General features: G+C 37.5%; 1 protein-coding gene across 1 annotated transcript; it reads left to right on the forward strand.

The window, feature by feature from the left end:
* Positions 1-1,233: 1,233 nt before the first annotated feature.
* Positions 1,234-22,296, forward strand: TfIIFalpha (transcription factor IIFalpha; the record flags this gene model as incomplete). The annotated part of the gene is given in 9 exon segments (XM_070098199.1): positions 1,234-1,356; positions 3,698-3,732; positions 7,063-7,197; positions 8,995-9,129; positions 9,698-9,868; positions 12,430-12,548; positions 13,912-14,043; positions 16,190-16,301; positions 22,067-22,296. Coding segments are annotated over 9 exon segments (1,087 nt in total), but the record flags the coding sequence as incomplete, so codon positions are not given.
* Between the last annotated feature and the right edge of the window lie 3,568 nt (positions 22,297-25,864).

The raw sequence follows: 25,864 nt of genomic DNA on the forward strand, positions 1-25,864 counted from the left end.
AGTATCAAGTGGCCGTATTGATGAGGCTGTCTTTAATGGTGACATACTGATACCTATTAGAAAGGTAGGATTTAAAATATGCAAGCGCATGGCCTCTTATACCATAGTGGTCAAGTTTGTGGAGTAGGATGCCGTGGTCTACTGTGTCAAACGCTTTTCTTAGGTCAATAAAAATTCCTAGCGGATATTCCTTATTTTCCAATGCTGTGTAAAGCAGGTCTAGCATTTTTATAAATGCATCATTAGTGCTTTTATTTTTCCTGAATCCAAATTGGCAGGGGTTGAGTATGTTTTGTGACGTTATAAATTAATATAGTCTCCTGTGCACGAGTTTCTCGAAGATTTTGGATAGCAATGGTAAGTTTGATATTGCCCTATAGTTGTTTACGTCTGTAGGGTCACCACCTTTATGTATTGGTGTAACCCTTGCTGTCTTGAGTAGTGTCGGGAAAGTGCTAGTTTCTAGTGACTTGTTAAAAAGTAATGTAATAGCATGCGAAAGGACATGGGCCGCTCGCTTGTACAATAATGGTGGGACGTGAGACAGATTCCCGTGATTTCATGTTCTCCAAACAGGAGCATTGATTTCTTGCTATATCCAGCTGAAACAAAAGGGAAGAGACCAAGGAAATGTTCTTGTACAGCTGTTATTATTATTATTATCATGGGGAGCGCTAAACCCATAGGATTATACAGTACATGTGGGGGAGGAATGGAAGGCATTCAGGCTCAATTCAGGGAACTGGAGCACAGATGCAATTTCCTAGATCAAGAGCCCCTCACCAGCATCAAGGAACCTCCCTTGAGGGGTGTACAGCTGTTCATACCACTTCTCTCTTCAGGAGATTAAATACATTCTTGAAATTTAATTTTTCCACTGCATTGTCCTTTTGCAGGATGTTGATATACGCCCTTGTGACATGAACCGCTGCTTGGCTTCCTTGAGAGGCCCCAAAACTAGGCTGGTTTGGTTGATATATTATGTATATCAATACACAGATATATTATTTATCGTGTGTAATATCACGAACATCTAAAATAATTTCAACTTACCTGAATTTTATACAAGAAAGATTTTATTTACGAGTGCCATAATCGAGGAGGTTTACAAATTAATGAACTAAATATTCGTAAATAATTGACAACAGACAACGACTAATAAAAAAACTATAAGTTTACGTCTTCTTAAAATTTTAGCAATATAAAATTGTATTTCTGCACTAACAATATTACGCCTTATATGAGCCGTATTTAACAAGCAGGTCAGCAGGTACGACATCCGCCATATCAAGCTGGTACAAGTGTTGGAGTGTCTGACCTGGGTACGCAGGGAAAAAAATGGCTAGTTCTTCGCAGGTATGATTAGCTAGGCCAGCAGGTGACTTAGATGTGCCTAGCACGGGCTAGTATGTCTGCTGCAGTATAAGAAATAAGTCGGTTTCTTCAAGTACACCTAAAGTCACTGACTTTTTGGGTTATCCTCGGTTCTCTATACATATGCTGTTATGTAGGATAATTCTATGTAACTGTTTGTGTATACCTGAATAAACTTACTTACTTACTTAGTTTATCATACCAGAATATGTGTAGATTACCTAGGATAATCCCCCCCCCCCCAAAAAAAAAAAGAAAAGTTGGGTGTTCCTTCTTATTTCTTCTTATGTAATGTATAATAAGAATCATAATTGAAGAGAGAACCATGAAGAACAAGAATTATCTACATGACAATGAAAATCAAGGACCCCAATAGAAATATGTTACATTGCTTCTTTGGGGGGATATCATAGGTAATTTACACTAGGATAATTGTACTTTATATATATATATATATATATATATATATATATATATATATATATATATATATATATATATATATATATATATATATATATATATATATATACACACCTGTACCTAAATAAACTTACAAGTATGTATGTACCTACTGAGGCTCACATGACCCTATGTCTACCTCTGATGCAAAGTCTTGTAGAGTATTCTTGCTCTTCGTGGTACTTTGCTCTAACAAAAAGTCCGAAAAATACTACAAATTGTCAAGAATAAAGTGAGATTCATCCTGAGCCTGAATTCAAGAGAACATATATGATAACTACTTGTGTGCACCTACTTAATACATGTTAGTAAGTTAATCTGGGTACAGGTACACATAAGTACAGTTATCATACCTAGTAACTTGTGTATAATTTACCAAGGATAACCCAAAAAAAAAGGTCAGACAAAGTGGCATTACTATTGATGAATTACAGCAGCTGGAATTACTGAATGTGCAAGATAGGCTGCAGCAACGTAAACTAAATCGTATTTATAAAATTGCTCTCAATCTGTGTCCAAATTGTCTCGCCACAGATTTTGTCAAGGTTAGGAACCAAAACCAGTATGGTACTAGTAGAGTGAACACAAGTTTGGTAGGTGTTCAATCCTCAAACACCATTTATTATACAATTTTGGAGTGAAATGAATTGCCTGAACATGTCAAAGCCAGTGTTAGCATAAACCAGTTCAGGAAGACAACTAAAAGGTTCCTAGTGAATGAAGCTGAAAAAGGGAAGAAAGTGATTTCTTGTATTGTTAACATTCTTGTATTTATTATATTAAGCTGATATTCTCTACTTAATTAATGTTCAAGTAAACTACTAAGTTTACTTCATATTGTATCACTTTATTGTAACTGATTTCATGCAGTTTACATATTTCAATGTATTGTATGATTATAATAATGACAGATTAATACTAACTGATAGCTTGGCTGCTTGTAGTAAAATGTTCTAACATGGACCCCAATGGTAGTAAGTCACTTTGATTTGTTTTTTTTGGGTTATCCTAGGTAATATACATGTATGTTACCATGTAAGGCAATTATAATCATCCAAAACCTGTTTAATTGTACTTATGTGTAATTGTACCTAAATAAGCTTTCTGGCAGTTTTTTAAACATTACATTGATGTTATTGGGTTATTTCAAGTTAAATCTGTATAATGTAATATATACAGTAGCCATCATTAATGTGCATGTGCACAAGTACGCTTTTAGCGGACTTTTTGTCTGACATTTTTGAGAGGTGCCACAGCAACTTTTTATTTATTTATTTTTTTTTTGGGCAAGACAGTGCTCTATGCCAAACTTCCAACAATATAAAAGTTTGATTATGTGATTGTGATGTATTTTTCTTTAATAACTGGCCTAGTAACTTGATGGATTTAAATCCGATAGAGAACATGAAGAACTTTATTAATCGTGTCACAGCATGGATCTGTCCATTATCCCCAAACTCTTAAGTGCCAGTGAGCAAGTTTGGAAGGGTGTTGACTCTTCTATCCTTCATACTTTAGCCTTATCAATGCCTAGGAGAGGTATGGAGTACATATTGAACTTGGTTAGGTTAGTAACCCATGTTTCAGTATTTTATTTTTAAAACACTACATTATGGTGTGCATTCTTATTATCTTTTGGATTAGTTTGTGTTCATGCACATTTATGATAGCTACTGTATATGTACATGCATGCATATGTACATGCATGCATGTATTATTGAAAGGTGCCTACTGGGTATGTTGTTAAATTTATGTGTTGGTTTAGCACTTAAGTTGATTATAAGATTACATGTTAAATTAATGGAACATCATATAGACTGCAGAATTGTGCTGTCTATTAATTTGTTTTTGTATTTTCCAGGGTTCTGTGACTGAATATGTGGTCAGAGTACCTAAGTAAGTATGAGATATTTTTACTAAATTAAGCAAAAGCCAGTTCATAGATATCATTACATCAGTATTGGCCTAACACTGTATCAAAATTATCCAGTATCCATTGGCCTAACACTGGCCTAACATCAGTATCAAAATTATGCAGTATCCATTGATGTTGATACTTTGGCATATCCCCTAATTGAATGGCAGCATAGTAATTTTGTTTTGAGAGTGAGTACTTTAACTGTGAGGATATTTTATTAAGAAAAGGACTTAACATTTTTGAGAAAAACAGATAAGAAATGGCATCCTTATTTTATTACAGTATACCTAACAACTGTGACTGATAGTTTGGTTTATCAAAGATTGCTTTACAATTGTTATGTAGCAATGGTTACTGGATGAACCAAAGATCATTTGTTTACTTGTTGATAGAAAGCAACAAATGCTAGAAATCTGATTATATCCCACACCACCTTAAAGAATATATTCATTAATAATCTCTTAGGGCAATTCCTGGAAAAAAGACACGAATACAGTACAGCGTTATCCTTTATTGACAATGTTTTGCCCACACAATGGATTTATAAAGTCAAAAACAAATCTCAGGAAAAAGAAGACATGCAGTATAATGCAATCTTTTATTGACAATGTTTTGTCCACATAATGGGCTTTAGCAGGTCCATCGTGATGGTATTTTATACCATTTGTCTCCATTGGGTAGTTCATGGAGCCGTGTTGTAAGCTACTAATTGTCAGTATACCACAAGGGAATGTTCTTATGATGGAAAGTTTAGGTACTTCAGTGACCTACTTCACTTTATTCTTGTATTCTGTGCCTAAACAGATTGAATTTGCTCTAACCTTTATGCAAAGAGAAAAAATGCTCACTGCTGAGAGGCACACAAGTTACCAACTTGTAGCTGTTTTTACTTGGGACATGCTGTGATAGATTACATAAGCTAATAATAATAATGATGATCTCTTTTTACAAGGTGTACAGGCTTAACTGACATCAGTGACGTACAGTGGAACCTCGTTTTTCGGCCACTTTGTTTATCGTCCGATTTTTGTGGAAATTTTGCTCCGTATTTCAGCCATTGCCTTGTATGTTGGCAGGGCTTTGGTGATTCAGTCTCCCTTTGTCTGTCGGTGAGTGAGCATATACTCCGCACATTCGTCCAAACATTTCCTTAAAATCCATTGTTTTTGGTGTTTTTTTTTTTATTAAGTGCAATGGAAATAAGTCACCGTGGGTCCCAAGAAAGTTCCTAGTAAAGTTCCTTTGGTAAAGAAAGTGTGAAACACGATGGAATTTAAAAAGGAAGTAATAGAAAAATATGAGAGTGGGTCCATGAAGTGTTTGGCCTGAGTGTGAAAAAATACCTCCTGGAAAATAAATTGCCACTGGTAATGGACAGTGCTCCAGCTCATCCTCCAAACTTGGTAGACCTATTGTCCAGGGATTTTCGTTTTATAACAATGAAGTTCTTGCCTCCTAACCCAACTCCTCTCATCCAGCCCATGGACCAGCAGGTCATTTCTAACTTCAAAAAACTCTTCACAAAAACAGTGTTTCAAAAGTGCTTTGAAGTGACCTCAGACATTGAATTGACCCTTATGCCTTGCCTCTAAGGCATTATGCCTTAGAGGCAAGGCATAAGGGCATAATGCATAAGCCTTACCTATAAGGCAAGGCATAAGGGCATAAGGCATAAGCCTTACCTATAAGGCTTATAGGTAAGGCTTGGCAAGGAGTGACTTCCAGGAATTTGAACTCTTCTTGGAGACAGTTGTGGCCAGACTGTGTCCTTGAGAAGGATTTTGAAGGGTTTGAGGCTGACCCTGACCCTGTTAACCCTTTGCCTGTTGTGGAATCTGTTGTAGCATTGGGGAAGTCCATGGGGTTGGATGTGAGTGGCGAGGATGTGGAAGATTTGGAGGACCACAGGGAAGAGCTAACCACTGAAGAGCTGAAAGAGCTTCATCTGCAACAGCAACAGACCACAGCTGAGGAACTTGCTTCAGAGGAAGAGGAGGAAGAGAGGAAGGATGTGCCTTCTTCAGTGATTAAGGACATTTGTGCAAAGTGGAATGAGGTACAAACTTTTGTTGAAAAATATCACCCTGACCAAGCTGAAACAAGCCATATATGCAACATGTTCAGTGACAAAACCTTGTCCCATTTTAGGGAAATCCTAGAGACTCCAGAAACAGAGGACTCTGGACAGTTATTTTAGGTGACAGGTGCAGTGACTCTCAAGCTGGCCCTAGCGGCATTAAAAAACAAAGAAGGGAAGTAACCCTAGAGAGGGACTTGTTACCTAAAGTCCTTATTGAGGGCGATTCCCCTTCCAAACAATAATCTGCCCTCCCTCTCTTCTCCCTGTCTTCCGTAAGCCAACAAGTCTTCAGTAAGGGTATGTAATAGTGATTTAAATGTTCTTAATTTATTTTATTTAGTTCTCATTTTGTGTATGTAAAACTATAATTAATCTTTAAAAAATGTATTTTTTGTGAATATTTTTTGGTGTCTGGAACGGATTGATTGTATTTACATTAATTCTTGTGGGAAATATTGCTTCGAATTTAGGCAAAATAGTTGAAGACAAGCATCCCAGAGAGAACGGGAAATTTATCACTGATACTCAGGCGAGATAGAAACGTCCACACCTGATGAAGGCTGGTGCAGAAGTCCAGCAGCCTAGTTGATCAGGCAAGCACCGGACAAGCCTGGCCCATGGCCGGGCTCCGAGAGTAGTTAACTCTTGAAACTCTTCAAAGGTAAAGGTAAGGTACGGTATGCTATTCTTGATAGTGTACAGATGAATTGCAAGTGAAAGGCATTGCAATTTATTGTTATTGCCCTCCTAATCTTAAGTTAGTCTTAAATTTGTCCGAAATGCTCTGCATATACATGTACAGGGCTTTTGGCATGTACACCTAATGTCATTCATTCTCTTTTGTACAACCACTGTATCATGCTGAAATAAAATATATTATTATTATTATTATATTTATTTATTTTTATTATTATTAACCCTACACCGTGTGTATGGTCTTCAATATTAAACTGCTGTTCTCTATACACTTATAAACTAACTATAATAAAATATTCTGAGGTAGGATAGACACTCGTAGCTTGTAAAATGCCTATTGGAACTCTGATCCTTCATCCTGTATAGTACTTCATTGGTGACAAAATGAGGAGGAATAAAGAAGTATTTGTATGTGATATGTAAATAAATGTGCTTGCATGTGGTGTTTATTTATATTTACATAATTGCATTTACAATTAAAAAATTGTCACATGGAAGTATCATTTCAACATAAATTTAAATGATTTCACAGAGCACAGAAGAAAAGGTACAACATGATGCGATTTCATGCAGCCCTTGGTGTTGACTTCAAGACCTGGACCCACACCAAGATGGAACGAGAGAACAACATGAAGGAGTTCAAAAGCTTAGAGGAGGAAATGCCAAAGTTAGTGACACAAACCTTGCTTCTTCCATGGTGCTTTAATTTTCTTAGTCAAAATTTTCTGGCCAGCTATACAACTTTAATCTCCCCTAAACACTTTCCCTTTTACACCTACAAGATAATCTCCTAATTTATCCCGGTTGGTAGATATTTTATGTATAAATTAATATGTTAAGAATTGCAAACACAAAACATTCTACCTCACTATACTCATCTAATTTCTTTGTAAATTTGTTACTTTTTTCCTTAACATTTTTTTTTATATGAAAGAATGAAATTTTCTTGAAAATTTACATTAAAACTTAGACCAAAAATGAGCACATGAGGGAATATCAAATGAATGCAGTTAGTAAAAATAATAACAATACTATTTTTAAGGTGAATAATGAATTTCTAGCAATTAATTATTATTTTTTATTGAAGTTTAATTTATCATAGTGTTTTGTACCTAAGTCCACATTTTATGATCACAAATAAAAGCATTTATTCAAATAAATGGCTAAGATGACCCTATGACAGTTTGGCCACGTTTGGTTGAACCCAGTGATCTGATTTTCGAGTTTTGCATATCCCTACTAACAGGTGGTAAGGTAATCAGGATTCTACTTATTCAAGGGTTGGTAAGTCAAGCTATTACAGGTTTTGGTTTAAAAATACACTTCTAAGTGATCAAGGTCCTAGGACAGAAATGTTTTCTAATGAATATGTCCTAGTGTCTGATCACTCGTATTTTTAAACCAATTTGTCGATATCAGTTACCAAGGTTCGTGCCATTACAGGTTTTATTGCCTTGTTAGTTTTATCGTACACAAGCCCTATCAACCCTATTACAGGATTAACCAACATCACAAGATATAACTGTTAGTAACTTGCCATTATACTAATGTACTGTACTGTCTTTACATGACTTAGTTGTATTTACAGTAAGTTTAATTTACCTTGTTCATTGTTTAGCATGCATATCTAAGCTTCATCCAAAGTATTCATAAAAGTTTAGTCAGTGCCACTGGTTAAAATTCCTTCATTATCCCTGAGATAGTACGTATGCTTTGTCAATTCATTACCATTAGAATGTAATATTTTAAGGCATTAATTTAAATTTTTTGTACCTTATTAGCCCCTTGCCAGGAGCAAGAGGCTAATAACCCATTTTGTATGAATTACTAAATATAAAAAAAGAATTTGCATTGTAAAAAAGAAAAACTTTCATTTTTCTTTTTTTAGGTCACCCTCCCTCGGTGGGAGACGGCCAGTTCATTGAAAAAAAATTTAATTTTGCATCTTGTGTAAAATAATTAAGTTTCAAAATCAATTTAAGAAGACTAATATTAAACTAGAGTTTTCAGTGGTCTTGTTCATTATCTGTCAGGTGATGTATTTGAACTTGCAGAATCATATTATTGCAAACAATCCACGGTACAAGTGGGGATTGAACCTGCGGCAAGTGAGTCATAAAACTCCAGGCCAACGCATAAGCCACTAGGTCTGCTGGCTACAGTAAGATTCGTCCAACTAGGTATATTTATGTACCATAAGAAGGTTAGCATAGTTCCCACTGTGACCACAAATACATACAAAAAAATTAAATAAAATTTATTTCTTTGCTAAGGTTATGTATGTTTACATATCATAATAAGATTGAAGCAAAGAAAGCCACTATCATGCTGAGGCATTTTAGTCTAGACAGGTGAAGAGTGGTACAATCTGCTCATACTTCATTGCTTGAGCTGTTGATTTGGTACCTATAGAATTTTTTTTTTTTTTTTAACATTTCAAATAGTTTTATTTCTTTGTTTTTAGATTTGGAGCTGGCTCAGAGTTTGGCCGTGAGCAGAGAGAAGAAGCTAGACGAAAGAAGTACGGTATCAATGTGAAAAAATACAGACCTGAGGATCAGCCATGGATTCTGAGCGTTGGTGGCAAGAATGGTAAAAAGTAGGTATTGGTTAATCTTGGTCATTAATGATGCAGTGCATTACCTGTGTAGTACATATATAGAAAATTAATAGCCAAAGAATTTGTGCTGTTTTGTTCTCTATGCATTCTTTCTCTGTAATGTCTCGTCTTTTGTAGTACATTTTTAAAATGTCTGTCTATATTTTAATACTTTTAAGAGAATTATATCAAACACTGTCCCCAAACATTCCAACATGCAACCATTGTTTGGCCATAATATGTAAATGACGTTGTTAAAGAATTCTACAAATACAGCAAACCCTCTCATAACGTGCAGTTACATTCCTGAAAATCAACATATGCAATATAGCATCATGTGAAGTGAAGAACATTTTATATATTCTTAGTTAATAGATTATAGGTGCTTTCAGTTAGGAGAATTTTGGATAAAAATTACTCTGCTGAGTTTATTGTAACATTCATGCAGTATGTAATGTATTCACAGAATTCTCTCCTCTAACATGTTTACTTGTTTAATTTAGCATATTTTTTGAGAGATTCAGAGGTACAGTATGTAATATTTATGATGTGTGTTTCATTTTGACAGATTCAGAGGTATTCGTGAGGGAGGAGTGTCAGAAAATTCTTCGTGGTATGTATTTATGCAGGGTAAAGACGGGGCTTTTGAAGCATATCCTGTTGAAGAGTGGTACAACTTCAAGCCAATGCACCGTTACAAGTCCCTCAGTGCAGAGGAGGCAGAAAAGGAATTTGAAAGGTTTTTCTGAATTCATAGTTTTTTGCATCTAAAGCAGTGAAAACTGAGATCTTTTATAATGAGTGAAGAATAAGAAGTAAGATTGGTTGGACTAATACAAAAATATTGAAAGTGGGTGGGGATAGTGTAATAAGGAAGGGATTCAAGAAAAATGGCTAGCCAGATTTAAGTATAGGAGATTGGGAAGCACATTGTTTACACTTTTAGAGGGGTGGAAGATGTTGCAGGTTGATGCTTTTCTGGAGAGGCTGCAACAGAGTAAGTGATGGTGAATATGCTTTATTCTTTGTCACCTTACCTTGGTGGGAAACTGCCAATGAGAAAAAAAAAATTACTGGATTATTTTAACACAGGCCATCTTCCATAAAGGCAGGGTGACCCAAAAAGAAGAAAAGTTTCTTTTTACATATGTTAATTTATACAAGAGAAGGCATTACTCTCGACAATTTACAGTGGACCCTCCCTTTTTGTCTTTAATTCGTTCCAGTGTGTCCAACGAAATGTGAAATTGACTAAAACTGAAACCATTTTCCTCATAAGAAATAATGTAAATCCAATTAATCCGTTTTAGACATCCAAAAGTATAAACAAAAATACATTTTATAGAGAAGAACTATATTCCACGGCTTATTTATCTATCATAATTCATCTAATGACATAATGTTGATAACATAGAGACATGATATATACGTACTCTAAAAGGAATAAAATATGTCATTATGTTTGTGAGTAGTGGTGTTGGGTTTTTCAGGGCCACAGAGAGGAGCCGTACATATTAGTGGTAGTGTAGGCGGCAGCAGAAGCCACCAACACTATTCACACAAACAATGTACAGAATTTATAAATAAGAAATACTTACACTTACTGTACCTTGGAGATGCTGGCATTGGTTTAGGGTGGTGGAAGATAGGCAGGGCGGCGTATGTTTGTCAATGGCCCTATACTGTATATGTACCTTCAATAACATTGGAGGAGTCAGTTTTGTCTCGTCCTTTTTCTATCTTAATCGCTTAATTTATTTGCTACACTGTTAATCCTACACTTTATCGCTGGCTGGCGCTATAGCCTTTATCAACTCCTGCTGCTTTAGTATCATACACATATCATAGAATTGCTGAAGAAGGCACATTCTCCCCTCTCTCCTCCTCCTCCTCCACTTTGGTACGTTACTACGAGTTTTTTTCTTGAATTCTATCATGTTTCTCGCCTTCTTTATCAACAGGTTGGCACTAGCAGCTTTCTTTAGGCCCGTGGTGGCTTATTTAGCAGTCACACAGAATAAACAAGTGCAAAAAACAATGAATTATCATGAAATGTTTCCTATGGCCTTGCAGGATAATGTTCATTCACCCATAAACAAAGCGACACTGCCTCCTCAGAATGCATGTGGGAGGTTGTGTGCGCGGCACACTCGGTGTACCGTACCACTGACGAGAATGGAGGAAAGCAACCAAAACGGAGCCAATAATTTTACAGAAAAAATCGGCGATAATGGAAATGAGCGAAAACAGAGCCTGCCGAAAAGGGAGGGTCCACTGTATTCCACTCTTATGACACACGACTTATGGAGGAAGGATTCTTCTCCACTTCCCCATGTATTTAGATTATATTACCTAATATTTTAAGTACAGTACTGTACTTATGTATCTTATTGAGTCCTGGAGGTGGAAGTACAATGCCTGCAGTTTAAATGAGGGGTTGGAATAGTTGCTGTCTAGAGTAACATATAAACTGTCATGTGTGTGCCTGTGCAAAGACAGTAATAGTGTGAATCAGGGATTCTCGACTTTTCCACCATCATTAACTCCCTTGGCTTGATGTATTTCTCCATTTACCCCCTTACTTCCATACAAAAAATTTATCGCCATCATAAAGGGACGCAAAAACAAGAAAGTCAGAAAAAATAAATTATTCAAGGTTTGCACGAAAATATTTACCCCTTGCCATATAATTTTTTACCCCTGGTTGAGAATCACTGGTGTGAATGATGGTGAATTTTTTTTTGTCACCCTGCTTCGGTGGGAGACCGGTCAGCGTGTTAAAAACACAGTGTGTATATGTAGCTTCTTTCAACAAACTGGCCATATCCCACTGAAGCAGGGTGGCCCAGAAAGAAAAAGTTTCTCTTTTTTAACTTTAGTAATGCATACAGGAGAAGGGGTTACTAGCCCCTTGCACTCTAAAGGAGGGGTACGGGATATTGGCAGTTTAGAGGGATATGTTGTGTATCTTTATACGTACATGTATATGCTTCTAAGCTGTTGTGTTCTGAGCACCTCTGCAAAAACAGTGATTATGTGTGAGTGAGGTGAAAGAGTTGAGTGGTGATGAAAGTATTTTCTTTCTTTTTGGGTCACCCTGCCTCGGTGGGAGATGGCCGACTTGTTAAAAAAAAAAAAAAAGTAGTTGTAAAGATTATAAGCTTCATTTAGAATTAAGGAGTCCTTTGTAATTGTTATATTTGTATCACTGCATTTGCATATCTTGTGTAATTGTTTTATAACAGAGAATATGACAGTTTGTATTTATAAAAGCTCTAATATTGTATGTTGCTTCATCAGGCGTGACAAAATCATGAATTACTTCTCTGTAATGTATCAGAAGAAACTCAAGAAAGATGGAGAGGAAGCAGCAGATGGGGATGAAGAGAGCATGAAGAAAAAAGGGCCATCTGCCAAGTGTAAGTTAATTGTAACAACAGTTCCTTCAGTAATATAAGGTTTTGACCAATGAAGTTGCATTGTGATGCTTTCTCTTGGTCTTGTAGCAAGTATGGTTAGATCATTCTAGCTAGTCTTAATGTAATAATTTGCGCTTGTTATTCACAATTTGCCTCTATCAGATCTTGTCCTTACTAAGGAAGCTTCCTCTGTCAGGTCTTGCCCTTACTAAGGAAGCTTTCATTGTGTGTGTGTCATAGCAGTTAGCCACTCTGCTAGTGCATAATACACTAAATAATTTGTATTGCAATTCCCTATAGAAGCTTTACCAATTTATGAATAACAAGTTGTGTGCTTTTCAGACCTAGATGTGCATTTTCTTTGCATATGTGGATCTGGAATGGCATTTAAAAAACATTCTCATTGATTTTTTTTTTTTTTTATGCAAGGTTTCCCAATGGCACTAACTAGTGACCAAGTACGTTTCAGCTAAATATGATTGTGGTAAATTAGACACATGTGCAGCATGTAAGTATCTTTAATGAGGAAATGTTTTGCATCACAGTGGCTTCATCAGTCCATACAAAGGAGAATGTTGAACAACAGGAGGAGTTTGAGGTAATCAGTTCATCAGCTTTGAGTCAGTGTGATCATCTTCAACTTGCCTACCCCTGGGGCATGACCTACTTCCACATTCGTCAAATGTGATACCACCTACGACTTCTGCACCTCTCCTGCCTACAGTATATAAACCACTTCTTTGCACATACGCTGTATTCTTTTCAAGATTGATGGACTGATCACATTGACTCAAGGCTGAGGGACTGATTACCTCAAACTACTCCTGTTCTTCAAATTCTCCTTTGTATGGACTGATGAAGACACTGTGTGGCAAAATGTTTCCTCATTAAAGATGCCCATATGTTGCACATGTGTCTAATTTATCAACTTGTCAGTTCTCTGAACCATTCATCTACATAAATATAATGGTAGCTTTGTCAGTTATTTATCAGTGCACCTCTGTTAACACATCTTGAAAATTTTATTATTGTTATTGGTATTATTTTTTACTCTTATTATGTATAATTTGTTATTAGCTGTTTTTATGAATTCATTCACCAGCTTTTATATCACTGATGAATGTTTAAACCAAATCTGCTATAATTTATTTTAGTTGCCACTTCTATCCTTTCCTCCTCCTCCTCCTCTGGCTCTTCCTTTATCCCTTAATATCCATCCTCCTCTTTTTCCTTTACTCCTTCATCTTTCGCCTTTTTTTCCCTTACTCCTCCATCCTTCTCTTCCTCGCTGTCTTCCCTTCTCCCTCCTGTCTCCTTTAATGCTGAGATAAAACAAGATTACCCATTGGTGGTATTTTCACAGCCATGATACTTTCTGAGCTGGATGACTGGATGTCAGACAACGAATCTGAAGGTGAAGAGGATGACGAGGAATCTGATGGTGACAGACCCAAAAAGAAGAAAAAAGTTCAGGCCAAAGGCAGATCACAACACGGTAAGCTTAAACATTCCTTGCCATTTTTGCAACAATAGTTTATTAGGAGGTACTACCGTCCTGCCAAATGAGTGTAAAACAAAAGCCTGTAATTGTTTTACACTATGGTAGGATTGCTGGTGTTTTTTTTTTTTCTGGCTCATGCATGCAAGATTTCAGGTATATCTTGCTCCTTATACTTACACTTAGGTCACACTACACATGCATGTATAAGCATATATATATATACACACACACCCCTCTGAGGTTTCTTCTATTTTCTTAGTTGTTCTTGTTGTTTATTTCCTTATATCTCCACGGGGAAGTGGAACAGAATTCTTCCTTCGTAAGCCATGCGTGTCGTAAAAGGTGACTAAAATGCCGGGAGCAAGGGACTAGTAACCCTTTCTCCTGTATACATTATTAATTCTTAAAAGAGAAACTTGTTTTTTGTTTTGAGCCTCCCTGCCTTGGTGGGATATGGTTGGTTTGTTTAAAGAAAAATTTATTAGGAATAACACTTCATTCTTCATAGGGAATTACGAGCAAAGGGCTCTTCAGTTTTACCTGCTTTCAAAACTAAATTTATGTTACGTTTTGATTAAGTGTCATAATCATCCACTGATGGAAGGTGAGAGACCACTTTGTGAGATTAATGAAATGCTTGCAAAGATTATCATTATTATTTATATGGAGTGCCAAACTCTCAAGGGTTATATTGTACAGTGCTTAAGGATTGGGTTGGCTAAGAAAGGTAGGTAGGTCCTATTCCTCAGATCAAGAGCCCTTCATCAGTTATTTTTATAGCATTTATATGTAGGAAGAAGAGGCTGTGAGAAAGGCACACACAAAGCATAAGCCTCTATTGTGATTGTTTTTGCCTTGTTTGGGCCAGTAGGCCTGATAGTTTTCCTCCGTTCTTATGTTCAAGAAGCCTTATCGGATTAATTTAACCCTTTGAGGGTTTCGGCAGTACTAGTACGGCTTACGACCCAGGGTTTTTGACGTACTAGTACGCCTAAATTCTAGTGCCCTCAGATCTAGTGGGAGAAAGCTGGTAGGCATACATACGAAAGAATGGGTCTATGTGGTCAGTGTGCTCAGTATAAAAAAAATCCTGCAGCAAACAGTGCATAATGAGAAAAAAAAACTTTGACCATGTTTTTGGAATAAAACAGCAACTTTGCACTGTATTTTCGTATGGTATTTATTGTTGTATTCTAGTTTTCTTGGTCTCATTTTATAGAATGGAAGACATATTACAGAAATTGAGATGATTTTGACTGGTTTTACAATGAAAAGTACCTTGAAATTGAGCTCAAGGTAGCAGAAATGTTTGATTTTTACCAAAGTTCAAAAGTAAACAAATCATGCCAAGCGTCCAATACACGTCAACTGGTGAGTCTAATATTCTTTCACAAGTGCGCTGATATTATTTATACTATTTCTACACTAATGCAGCAGTCTGCATAACAGTAAATCTTCTATTTTTTTGTAAGAAAAATTGAAAGTGGAAAGCCAAAGAAATATAAGAGGGGCCTGGGGATGTGACTAACGAACAGAGGAAATGTTATTTTAGTGCCAGGAATGTCTTTCTTGTTTATTCTGGGCCCTATTTGGAAATTGGCATCATTTGAAATTTGTGTGAAATTAGCAAAATTGCTAAATTCTGACCACTGTATTGGATAGTTGAAATCAGTAAATGCGTGGTTTCTTGTACTCATTCAATAGAAAAAATGGAGTTCTAGAGAAATAGTTATGATTTTTGTCAACTAGTACACTGGAATTGGCCGAAAATAGGTCTCAAAGTGGGCAAAATCGCCGATGCGTAAACATCATTGAGACTGCTAACTTCGCAAGAGCATAATTCCGTAAGTTTTCCATCAAATTTCATACTTTTGGTGTCATTATGATCGGGAAAAGATTCTGTATCTTTTAATAAAGAAAAAAAATAATTTTTTTTTTTAAATTTGGCCAACCCTGAGAACAAGTCTCGGAGAGGGCCTGTCGACCCTCAAAGGGTTAATAAAGCTCCCCTCATGTGAACCATTATTATTAGGGTTTATGCTGTATTGTGTGCCTTTTTCATCCAGCATTTATATTGAAGATTAATTTGTGTTTGAAGAATAATGAGTTATGTACAGTATTTTTAATTATTTTTCTACAGGCGGGAAAAAGAAGAAAAATTTTGATGGAGAAAGTGATGAAGACTGCTTTGAAGAAAGTGATGAGCACGATGATGGTGCTGAGCATGATTACATATCTAGTGATTCTTCAGAGTAAGTTGTATTCTCTTTTCTCACGTTAGTTTTTTCCAACGAAAGTAGGGTAACCCTTAGAAGAAAAAGCATTTACCATTACTTGTTCTGTAGCTAACTTAAAAGAAGTGCAGACCTCACTATTTAAATGATGCCCCTAACTGAACATATGAACCCACCCTAAAACTGAAGCTGTGCAGGTCTGGTTATGGACCAGGTCGCAAAGGCATTAACCCTACCTTGCTCAGATTTCAATACCACACAAAATCTCAATAACTACTTGACTAATCTTCTGTAACACACACACACATCTATGGGATATTTAAGTCCTTACTATTCTAACTGCCTTCATACCCTAACTTCTTCCTGGGACATCCTCTTCATCCTTCCATCAATCCCCAGATTTATTCACCCTCTTGGTCAGTCCATCTTGCTCCTAACCATCTTGACAATCCCCTCTTTTGTTTTTTTTTATCAGTATACCGTTCTGTAATTTCTTTGCTCCTTATTCTCTGCATAATATTAATACCACCCATTGACCCAAGTTTTTTTTTTAAACATGTCTCGTTTCCAACCGAGGCAGGGTGACCCAAAAAGGAAGAAGTACCCAAAAAGAACATAAGAAAGAAGGAACACTGTAGCAGGCCTGTTGGCCCATACTAGGCAGGTCCTTTATAATCAATCCCACTAACAAAACACTTGCCCAACCAATTTTCAATGCCACCCAAGAAATAAGCTCTGTTGACCCTATCCACTCATATGCAAGTCCCACTCAAATCCAACCCCTCTCACTCATGCATTTTTTTATTATTATTTTTTTTTTTATAAACACACTGGCCGATTCCCACCAAGGCAGGGTGGCCCGAAAAAGAAAAACTTTCACCATCATTCACTCCATCACTGTCTTGCCAGAAGGGTGCTTTACACTACAGTTTTTAAACTGCAACATTAACACCCCTCCTTCAGAGTGCAGGCACTGTACTTCCCATCTCCAGGACTTGAGTCCGGCCTGCCGGTTTCCCTGACTCCCTTCATAAATGTTACGTTGCTCACACTCCAACAGCACGTCAAGTATTAAAAACCATTTGTCTCCATTCACTCCTATCAAACATGCTCACGCATGCCTGCTGGAAGTCCAAGCCCCTCGCACACAAAACCTCCTTTACCCCCTCCCTCCAACCTTTCCTAGGCCGATCCCTACCCCGCCTTCCTTCCACTACAGACTGATACACTCTTGAAGTCACTCTGTTTCGCTCCATTCTCTCTACATGTCCGAACCACCTCAACAACCCTTCCTCAGCCCTCTGGACAACAGTTTTGGTAATCCCGCACCTCCTCCTAACTTCCAAACTACGAATTCTCTGCATTATATTCACACCACACATTGCCATCAGACATGACATCTCCACTGCCTCCAGCCTTCTCCTCGCTGCAACATTCATCACCCAAGCTTCACACCCATATAAGAGCGTTGGTAAAACAATACTCTTATACATTCCCCTCTTTGCCTCCAAGGACAAAGTTCTTTGTCTCCACAGACTCCTAAGTGCACCACTCACCCTTTTCCCCTCATCAATTCTATGATTCACCTCATCTTTCATAGACCCATCTGCTGACACATCCACTCCCAAATATCTGAATACATTCACCTCCTCCATACTCTCTCCCTCCAATCTGATATCCAGTCTTTCATCACCTAATCTGTTTGTTATCCTCCTAACCTTACTCTTTCCTGTATTCACTTTTAATTTTCTTCTTTTGCATACCCTACCAAATTCATCCACCAATCTCTGCAACATCTCTTCAGAATCTCCCTCAGCAAAGAGCAACTGTGACAACTCCCACTTTATGTGTGATTCTTTATCTTTTAACTCCACACCTCTTGCCAAGACCCTTGCATTTACTTCTCTTACCACCCCATCTATAAATATATTAAACAACCACAGTGACATCACACATCCTTGTCTAAGGCCTACTTTTACTGGGAAATAATTTCCCTCTTTCCTACATACTCTAACTTGAGCCTCATTATCCTCGTAAAAACTCTTCACTTCTTTCAGTAACCTACCTCCTACACCATACACCTGCAACATCTGCCACATTGCCCCCCTATCCACCCTGTCATATGCCTTTTCCAAATCCATAAATGCCACAAAGACCTCTTTAGCCTTATCTAAATACTGTTCACTTACATGTTTCACTGTAAACACCTGGTCCACACACCCCCTACCTTTCCTAAAGCCTCCTTATTCATCTGCTATCCTATTCTCCGTCTTACTCTTAATTCTTTCAATAATAACTCTACCATACACTTTACCAGGTATACTCAACAGACTTTTTTTTTTTTTTTTTCTCCAACAAGTCGGCCGTCTCCCACCGAGGCAGGGTGACCCAAAAAAAGAAAGAAAATCCCCAAAAAGAAAATACTTTCATCATCATTCAACACTTTCACCACACTCGCACATTATCACTGTTTTTGCAGAGGTGCTCAGAATACAACAGTTTAGAAGCATACACACATTTAAAGATACACAACATATCCCTCCAAACTGCCAATATCCCAAACCCCTCCTTTAAAGTGCAGGCATTGTACTTCCCATTTCCAGGACTCAAGTCCGACTATATGAAAATAACCGGTTTCCCTGAATCCCTTCACTAAATATTACCCTGCTCACACTCCAACAGATTGTCAGGTCCCAAGTACCATTCGTCTCCATTCACTCCTATCTAACACGCTCACGCACGCTTGCTGGAAGTCCAAGCCCTTTGCCCACAAAACCTCCTTTACCCCCTCTCTCCAACCCTTTCGAGGACGACCCCTACCCCGCCTTCCTTCACCTATAGATTTATATGCTTTCCATGTCATTCTACTTTGATCCATTCTCTCTAAATGACCAAACCACCTCAACAACCCCTCTTCTGCCCTCTGACTAATACTTTTATTAACTCCACACCTTTTCCTAATTTCCACACTCCGAATTTTCTGCATAATATTTACACCACGCATTGCCCTTAGACAGGACATCTCCACTGCCTCCAACCGTCTCCTCGCTGCTGCATTTACCACCCAAGCTTCACACCCATATAAGAGTGTTGGTACTACTATACTTTCATACATTCCCTTCTTTGCCTCCATAGATAACGTTTTTTGACTCCACATATACCTCAACGCACCACTCACCTTTTTTACCTCAACAATTTTATGATTAACCTCATTCTTCATAAATCCATCCGCCGACACGTCAACTCCCAAGTATCTGAAAACATTCACTCTTCCATACTCCTGCTCCCCAATTTGATATCCAATTTTTCTTTATCTAAATCATTTGACACCCTCATCACCTTACTCTTTTCTATGTTCACTTTCAACTTTCTACCTTTACACACATTACCAAACTCATCCACTAACCTTTGCAATTTTTCTTTAGAATCTCCCATAAGCACAGTATCATCAGCAAAAAGTAACTGTCAATTCCCATTTTGAATTTGATTCCCCAAAATTTAATCCCACCCATCTCCCGAACACCTTAGCATTTACTTCCTTTACAACCCCATCTATAAATATATTAAACAACCATGGTGACATTACACATCCCTGTCTAAGACCTACTTTTACCGGGAAGTAGTCTCCCTCTCTTCTACACACCCTAACTTGAGCCTCACTATCCTCATAAAAACTCATTACAGCAGTTAATAACTTACCACCTATTCCATATACTTGCAACATCTGCCACATTGCTCCTCTATCCACTCTATCATATGCCTTTTCTAAATCCATAAATGCAATAAAAACTTCCCTACCTTTATCTAAATACTGTTCACATATATGCTTCAATGTAAACACTTGATCTACACATCCCCTACCCACTCCGAAACTTCCATGCTCATCAACAGACTTCTCCCCCTATAATTTTTGCACTCTCTTTTATCCCCATTGCCTTTATACAAAGGAACTATGCATGCTCTCTGCCAATCCCTAGGTACCTTACCCTCTTCCATACATTTATTAAATAATTGCACCAACCACTCCAAAACTATATCCCCACCTACTTTTAACATTTCTATCTTTATCCCATCAATCCCGGCTGCCTTACCCTCTTTCATTTTACCTACTGCCTCACGAACTTCCCCCACACTCACAACTGGCTCTTCCTCACTCCTACAAGATGTTATTCCTCCTTGCCCTATACACGAAATCACAGCTTCCCTATCTTCATCAACATTTAACAATTCCTCAAAATATTCCCTCCATCTTCCCAATACCTCTAACTCTCCATTTAATAACTCTCCTCTCCTATTTTTAACTGACAAATCCATTTGTTCTCTAGGCTTCCTTAACTTGTTAATCTCACTCCAAAACTTTCTTATTTTCAACAAAATTTGTTGATAACATCTCACCCACTCTCTCATTTGCTCTCTTTTTACATTGCTTCACCACTCTCTTAACCTCTCTCTTTTTCTCCATATACTCTTCCCTCCTTGCATCACTTCTACTTTGTAAAAACTTCTCATATGCTAACTTTTTCTCTCTTACTACTCTCTTTACATCATCATTCCACCAATCGCTCCTCTTCCCTCCCGCACCCACTTTCCTGTAACTACAAACTTCTGCTGAACACTCTAACACTACATTTTTAAACCTACCCCATACCTCTTCGACCCCATTTCCTATGCTCTCATTAGCCCATCTATCCTCCAATAGCTGTTTATATCTTACCCTAACTGCCTCCTCTTTTAGTTTATAAACCTTCACCTCTCTCTTCCCTGATGCTTCTATTCTCCTTGTATCCCATCTACCTTTTACTCTCAGTGTAGCTACAACTAGAAAGTGATCTGATATATCTGTGGCCCCTCTATAAACATGTACATCCTGAAGTCTACTCAACAGTCTTTTATCTACCAATACATAATCCAACAAACTAATGTCATTTCGCCCTACATCATATCTTGTATACTTATTTATCCTCTTTTTCTTAAAATATTTATTACCTATAACTAAACCCCTTTCTATACAAAGTTCAATCAAAGGGCTCCCATTATCATTTACACCTGGCACCCCAAACTTACCTACCACACCCTCTCTAAAAGTTTCTCCTACTTTAGCATTCAGATCCCCTACCACAATGACTCTCTCACTTGGTTCAAAGGCTCCTATACATTCACTTAACATCTCCCAAAATCTCTCTCTCTCCTCTACATTCCTCTCTTCTCCAGGTGCATACACTCTTATTATGACCCACTTTTCGCATCCAACCTTTACTTTAATCCACATAATTCTTGAATTTACACATTTAAGGGTCTATGAATGTAATTTAACATTATTCATTATTCAACACTTTTACCATCACTCATACATAATCACTGTCCTTGTAGAGGTGCTCAGATACGACAGTTTAGATGCCTTAAGTACTGTAATATTAACATTCAGGAAGTAAGTAAAATTTTGCCAACCTGTAAATAGACTTAAAGACGGCAATATCTTCACTTTATAAGCTGGTAAAATGTTAATATTTTTTTTTACCATATACAAGACTATTGTTATACGTATATAACATCTGCAATATAAGGAAAATGACACACATTAAATGTCCATTGAAAGGAGGCGGTAAGGTCCCCACAGGTTACAGCTTAAGAGTTTAAAAAAGGATTTTTCTATGTTCTCATTTGCTGGTGGATCACTCCTTGCATCTTAGGTCCTTTCCCTCCCATTGTATCCTATATCATTATTTTTAATGTAATTTCTTAATAATAATTATAGTAAATAATGCATGTTTCTTGCTTCCCAGTTCAGATGCTGAGAATGATGAAATTGTAAGGACAGAGTTGACTGGGGTGGAGAACCAGGATGGACTTAGGAAGTTGCTAGGTTCTGATGAGGAGGAGGAGGAAGAGAAAGAGAAAGACAAGGAAAAGGAAGATGAAGAGAAGAAGGAAACTGAAGAAAAAGAAGAAAAAGATAAAAAAAAGAAAAAGAAGAAGAAGAAGAAGGATAAAAAAGCAGATGCCAGTAAGGAGGGTAAGATAATAATTACATTGAGTTTGGAATTACAGTATTGTTATTTATGCTGAGAAATGTATTAACACCTTTTTTTTTTATATATATATATCAGTGAACCGGCTGTATCCCACCAAGACAGGGGTGACCTGAAAAGAAAAAAGAAAGTTTTTCTTTTTAGGTCACCCCTAAAATTTGGTAATTTATACAGGAAGAGGGGTTGTCAGCCCCTTGTTTCCGGCATTTTGGTTGCCTCTTAAGACAAACATAGCTTACAGAGGAAGAACTTTCTTCTTCCCCATGGAGAATTAACACGTATATATACTTTTCAGTATTAAGCAGGTGAAACTTTGGGAATGAAGAAATACTAAATAACAGAAATAACATGATGTTACAACTTAACATTTGGCAGTCCTTCCACAGTGTGAACTGTACAAGGATATGGATTGGAGTCACATCCTCAGTGCTCAAACATGTAATCTGGTTTCCTCATTATTGGCAAGAAACCTCTGTGTTATATTTATTAAGACTGTTTAAACTTATTATCAAACTTGGAAATTGTTTCCCTCAAGGGACACAATTCTACCTTTATACAATAGATACTACAATGTATATTACTGTGATACAGTACAGTTTTTCTCCTATACATGAGTTATTTGTATATTGTATATACAGTATATGTAATAATCACCGTATATGTGATTAATGGAGAATAGGGTGGATTTTCTAAATATACAGTGGACCCTCGGATAACGACACTAATCCATTCCAGAGAGCTTGTCTTTAACCGATTTTGTCATTAGCCGAATTAATTTTCCCCATAAGAAATAATGGAAATCCAATTAAACTGTTCCAAACACCCACAAGTATTAAACAAAATATTCTTTATACATGAAATTAAATTTTCCTACACAGAAAACAATGCGACATGCTGAATAAACATTACTGAAATGACACTTGCCTTTATTGAGGACTTATTGATGAGTGATGAGATGGGAGGAGGGCAGAGGATGGAGGAGTTTATAATTGTTTGGAAGGGTAATCCCCTTCCATGAAGACTTTGGGTAACAAATCCTTTTCTGGGGTTACCTCCCTTCTTTGTTTTTTAATGCCACTGGGACCAGGGAGCTCTGTTTCTGGTCTCTCTCTAAGATTTCCCTAAAATGGGACACACTAGTGTCATTGTACATGTTGCCAATACGGCCTGCAACAGCTGTGTCAGGGTAATGTTCGTCCATAAATGCTTGCACCTTTGTCCACATTGTACAAGTGTCCTTAATCTTTGATGAAGGCAACTTCCTCCATCTCTCCTCCTCCTCCTCCTCCTCTGAAGGAAATTCCTGAGCTGTGGTCTGTTGATGTTGCACCTCAAGCTCTTGCAGCTCTGTAGTTGTTAGCTCTTCATCGACACACACTCCACTTTAGTATTTTTTGATGATCTCTTTCTTCATTTCAATAGTATGTCTCACCCTCTTTACCACAGGGCTGGCACTAGAAGCTTTCTTTGGGACCATGGTGGCTTATTTAGCAGTTACAAGCACTAAAAACAATTGAATAATACAAAATATATCACATGTACATGTGGAATCATCTTCCCTGGCTTGTAAACAGTGGCATACTAGCTGTACATGGAATGGCCAGGCCTGCTCAGGGCACACGGACATGTTCGGGACAAGTGTCCTTAACCGAGTTCTTTGTCATTGGTCGAACCAATATTTTGACGCAAAAATGTGTCGCTACCTGATTTTTTCATTAGCCGATGACGTCGTTACCCAGGGGTCCACTGTATAAGGGAAGAACATGGCTTTATTTTTTATGTACACTATATGTGGAGGTGTGGAATAATTAATTACCTCAAATTCAGAAGGGCAGCTTCTATTAGGACTACAGAACATGAGGCTTACCTATGTAATGCTACTAAAACATGAACTTTTGTTAGTGCACTATTCTTTTTCTCATTGTCGTCTTCATCAGTGTTGCAAATATCGTACGTGCCCTCATTGCTGTTGTCATCCTCCTCGCCTCCTCCTCCTCCTCCTCCTCTTTCCTCTTTCCTCCTCCTCCTCTTTCCTCCCTCCCTCCTCTTTCCTCCCTCCTCCTCTTTCCTCCCTCCTCCTCTTTCCTCCCTCCTCTTTCCTCCCCCTCTTTCCTCCCCCCTCCTCCTCTTTCCTCCCTCCTCCTCCTCTTTCCTACCTCCTCTTTAATCCCTCCTCCTCTTCTTTCCTCCCTCCTCCTCCTCTTTCCTCCCTCCTCCTCCTCTTTCCTCCCTCCTCCTCCTCCTCCTCTTTCATAAGAACATAAGAAAGGAGGAGCACTGCAGGAGGCCTGTTGGCCCATACTAGGCAGGTCCTTTACAACTCATCCCACCAACAAAACGCTTGCCCAACCCAACCCTCAGTGCTACCCAAGAAATAAGCTCTGATGTGCAAGTCCCACTCAAATCCAACCCCTCCCACTCATATACTTATCCAATCTAAATTTGAAACTACCCAAGGTCCTAGCCTCAATAACCCAACTAGGTAGACTGTTCTGCTCATCAACTACCCTATTTCCGAACCAATACTTTCCTATGTCCTTTCTAAATCTAAACTTATCTATACACAAATAACCCGCACATTATCTAATTTAAATCCATTACTGCGGGTTCTCTCTTGGAGAGATATCCTCAAGGCCTTATTAATATCCTCTTTATTAATACCTATCTTCCACTTATACACTTCGATCAGGTCTCCCCTCATTCTTCGTCTAACAAGTGAATGTAACTCAAGAGTCTTCAATCTTTCTTCATAAGGAAGATTTCTAATGCTATGTATTAATTTAGTCATCCTACGCTGAATATTTTCTAACGAATTTATGTCCATTCTGTAATATGGAGACCAGAATTGAGCTGCATAATCTAGGTGAGGCCTTACTAATGATGTATAAAGTTGCAGTATGACCTCTGGACTTCTGTTGCTTACACTTCTTGATATAAATTCCAGTAATCTATTTGCCTTATTATGTACGCTTAGGCATTGCTGTCTTGGTTTAAGGTTGCTGCTCACCATAACCCCCAAGTCCTTTTCGCAATCTGTATGGCTAAGTTCTACATCATTTAACTTATAAGTGCTAGGATGTTACATAATTTATCTTCTTCTAGCCCACTATAAAAATTAATTACTGGAATATTGTTAGTGTCTTCCTGTGTAAAAACCGAGAGAAAATAATTATTTAAAATCGAGCACATTTCATTCTCTCTCAGTAAGATGCCCATAGTTATTTTTAAGGGGACCTATCTTATCTCTAACTTTTGTTCTATAGACCTGGAAACTTTTTGGGTTAGTTTTAGAATCCCTAGCAACTTTAATTTCATAGTCCCTTTTAGCTTTTCTTATCCCCTTTTTAATGTCCCTCTTAATGTCAATATACTGATTCATAAGATGACCCTCACCTCTTTTGATACGCCTATAAATTTCTTTCTTATGCCCTAGTAGATATTTCAGCCTATTATTCATCCATTTTGAGTCATTTCTCTTTGATCTAATTTCTTTATACGGGATAAACGTTCTTTGAGCAGCATGTATAGTGTTCAGAAAACTGTCATATTGAT

This window comes from Cherax quadricarinatus, chromosome 61 (assembly GCF_038502225.1).
Source record: "Cherax quadricarinatus isolate ZL_2023a chromosome 61, ASM3850222v1, whole genome shotgun sequence".
Taxonomy (NCBI): Eukaryota; Metazoa; Arthropoda; class Malacostraca; order Decapoda; family Parastacidae; genus Cherax; species Cherax quadricarinatus.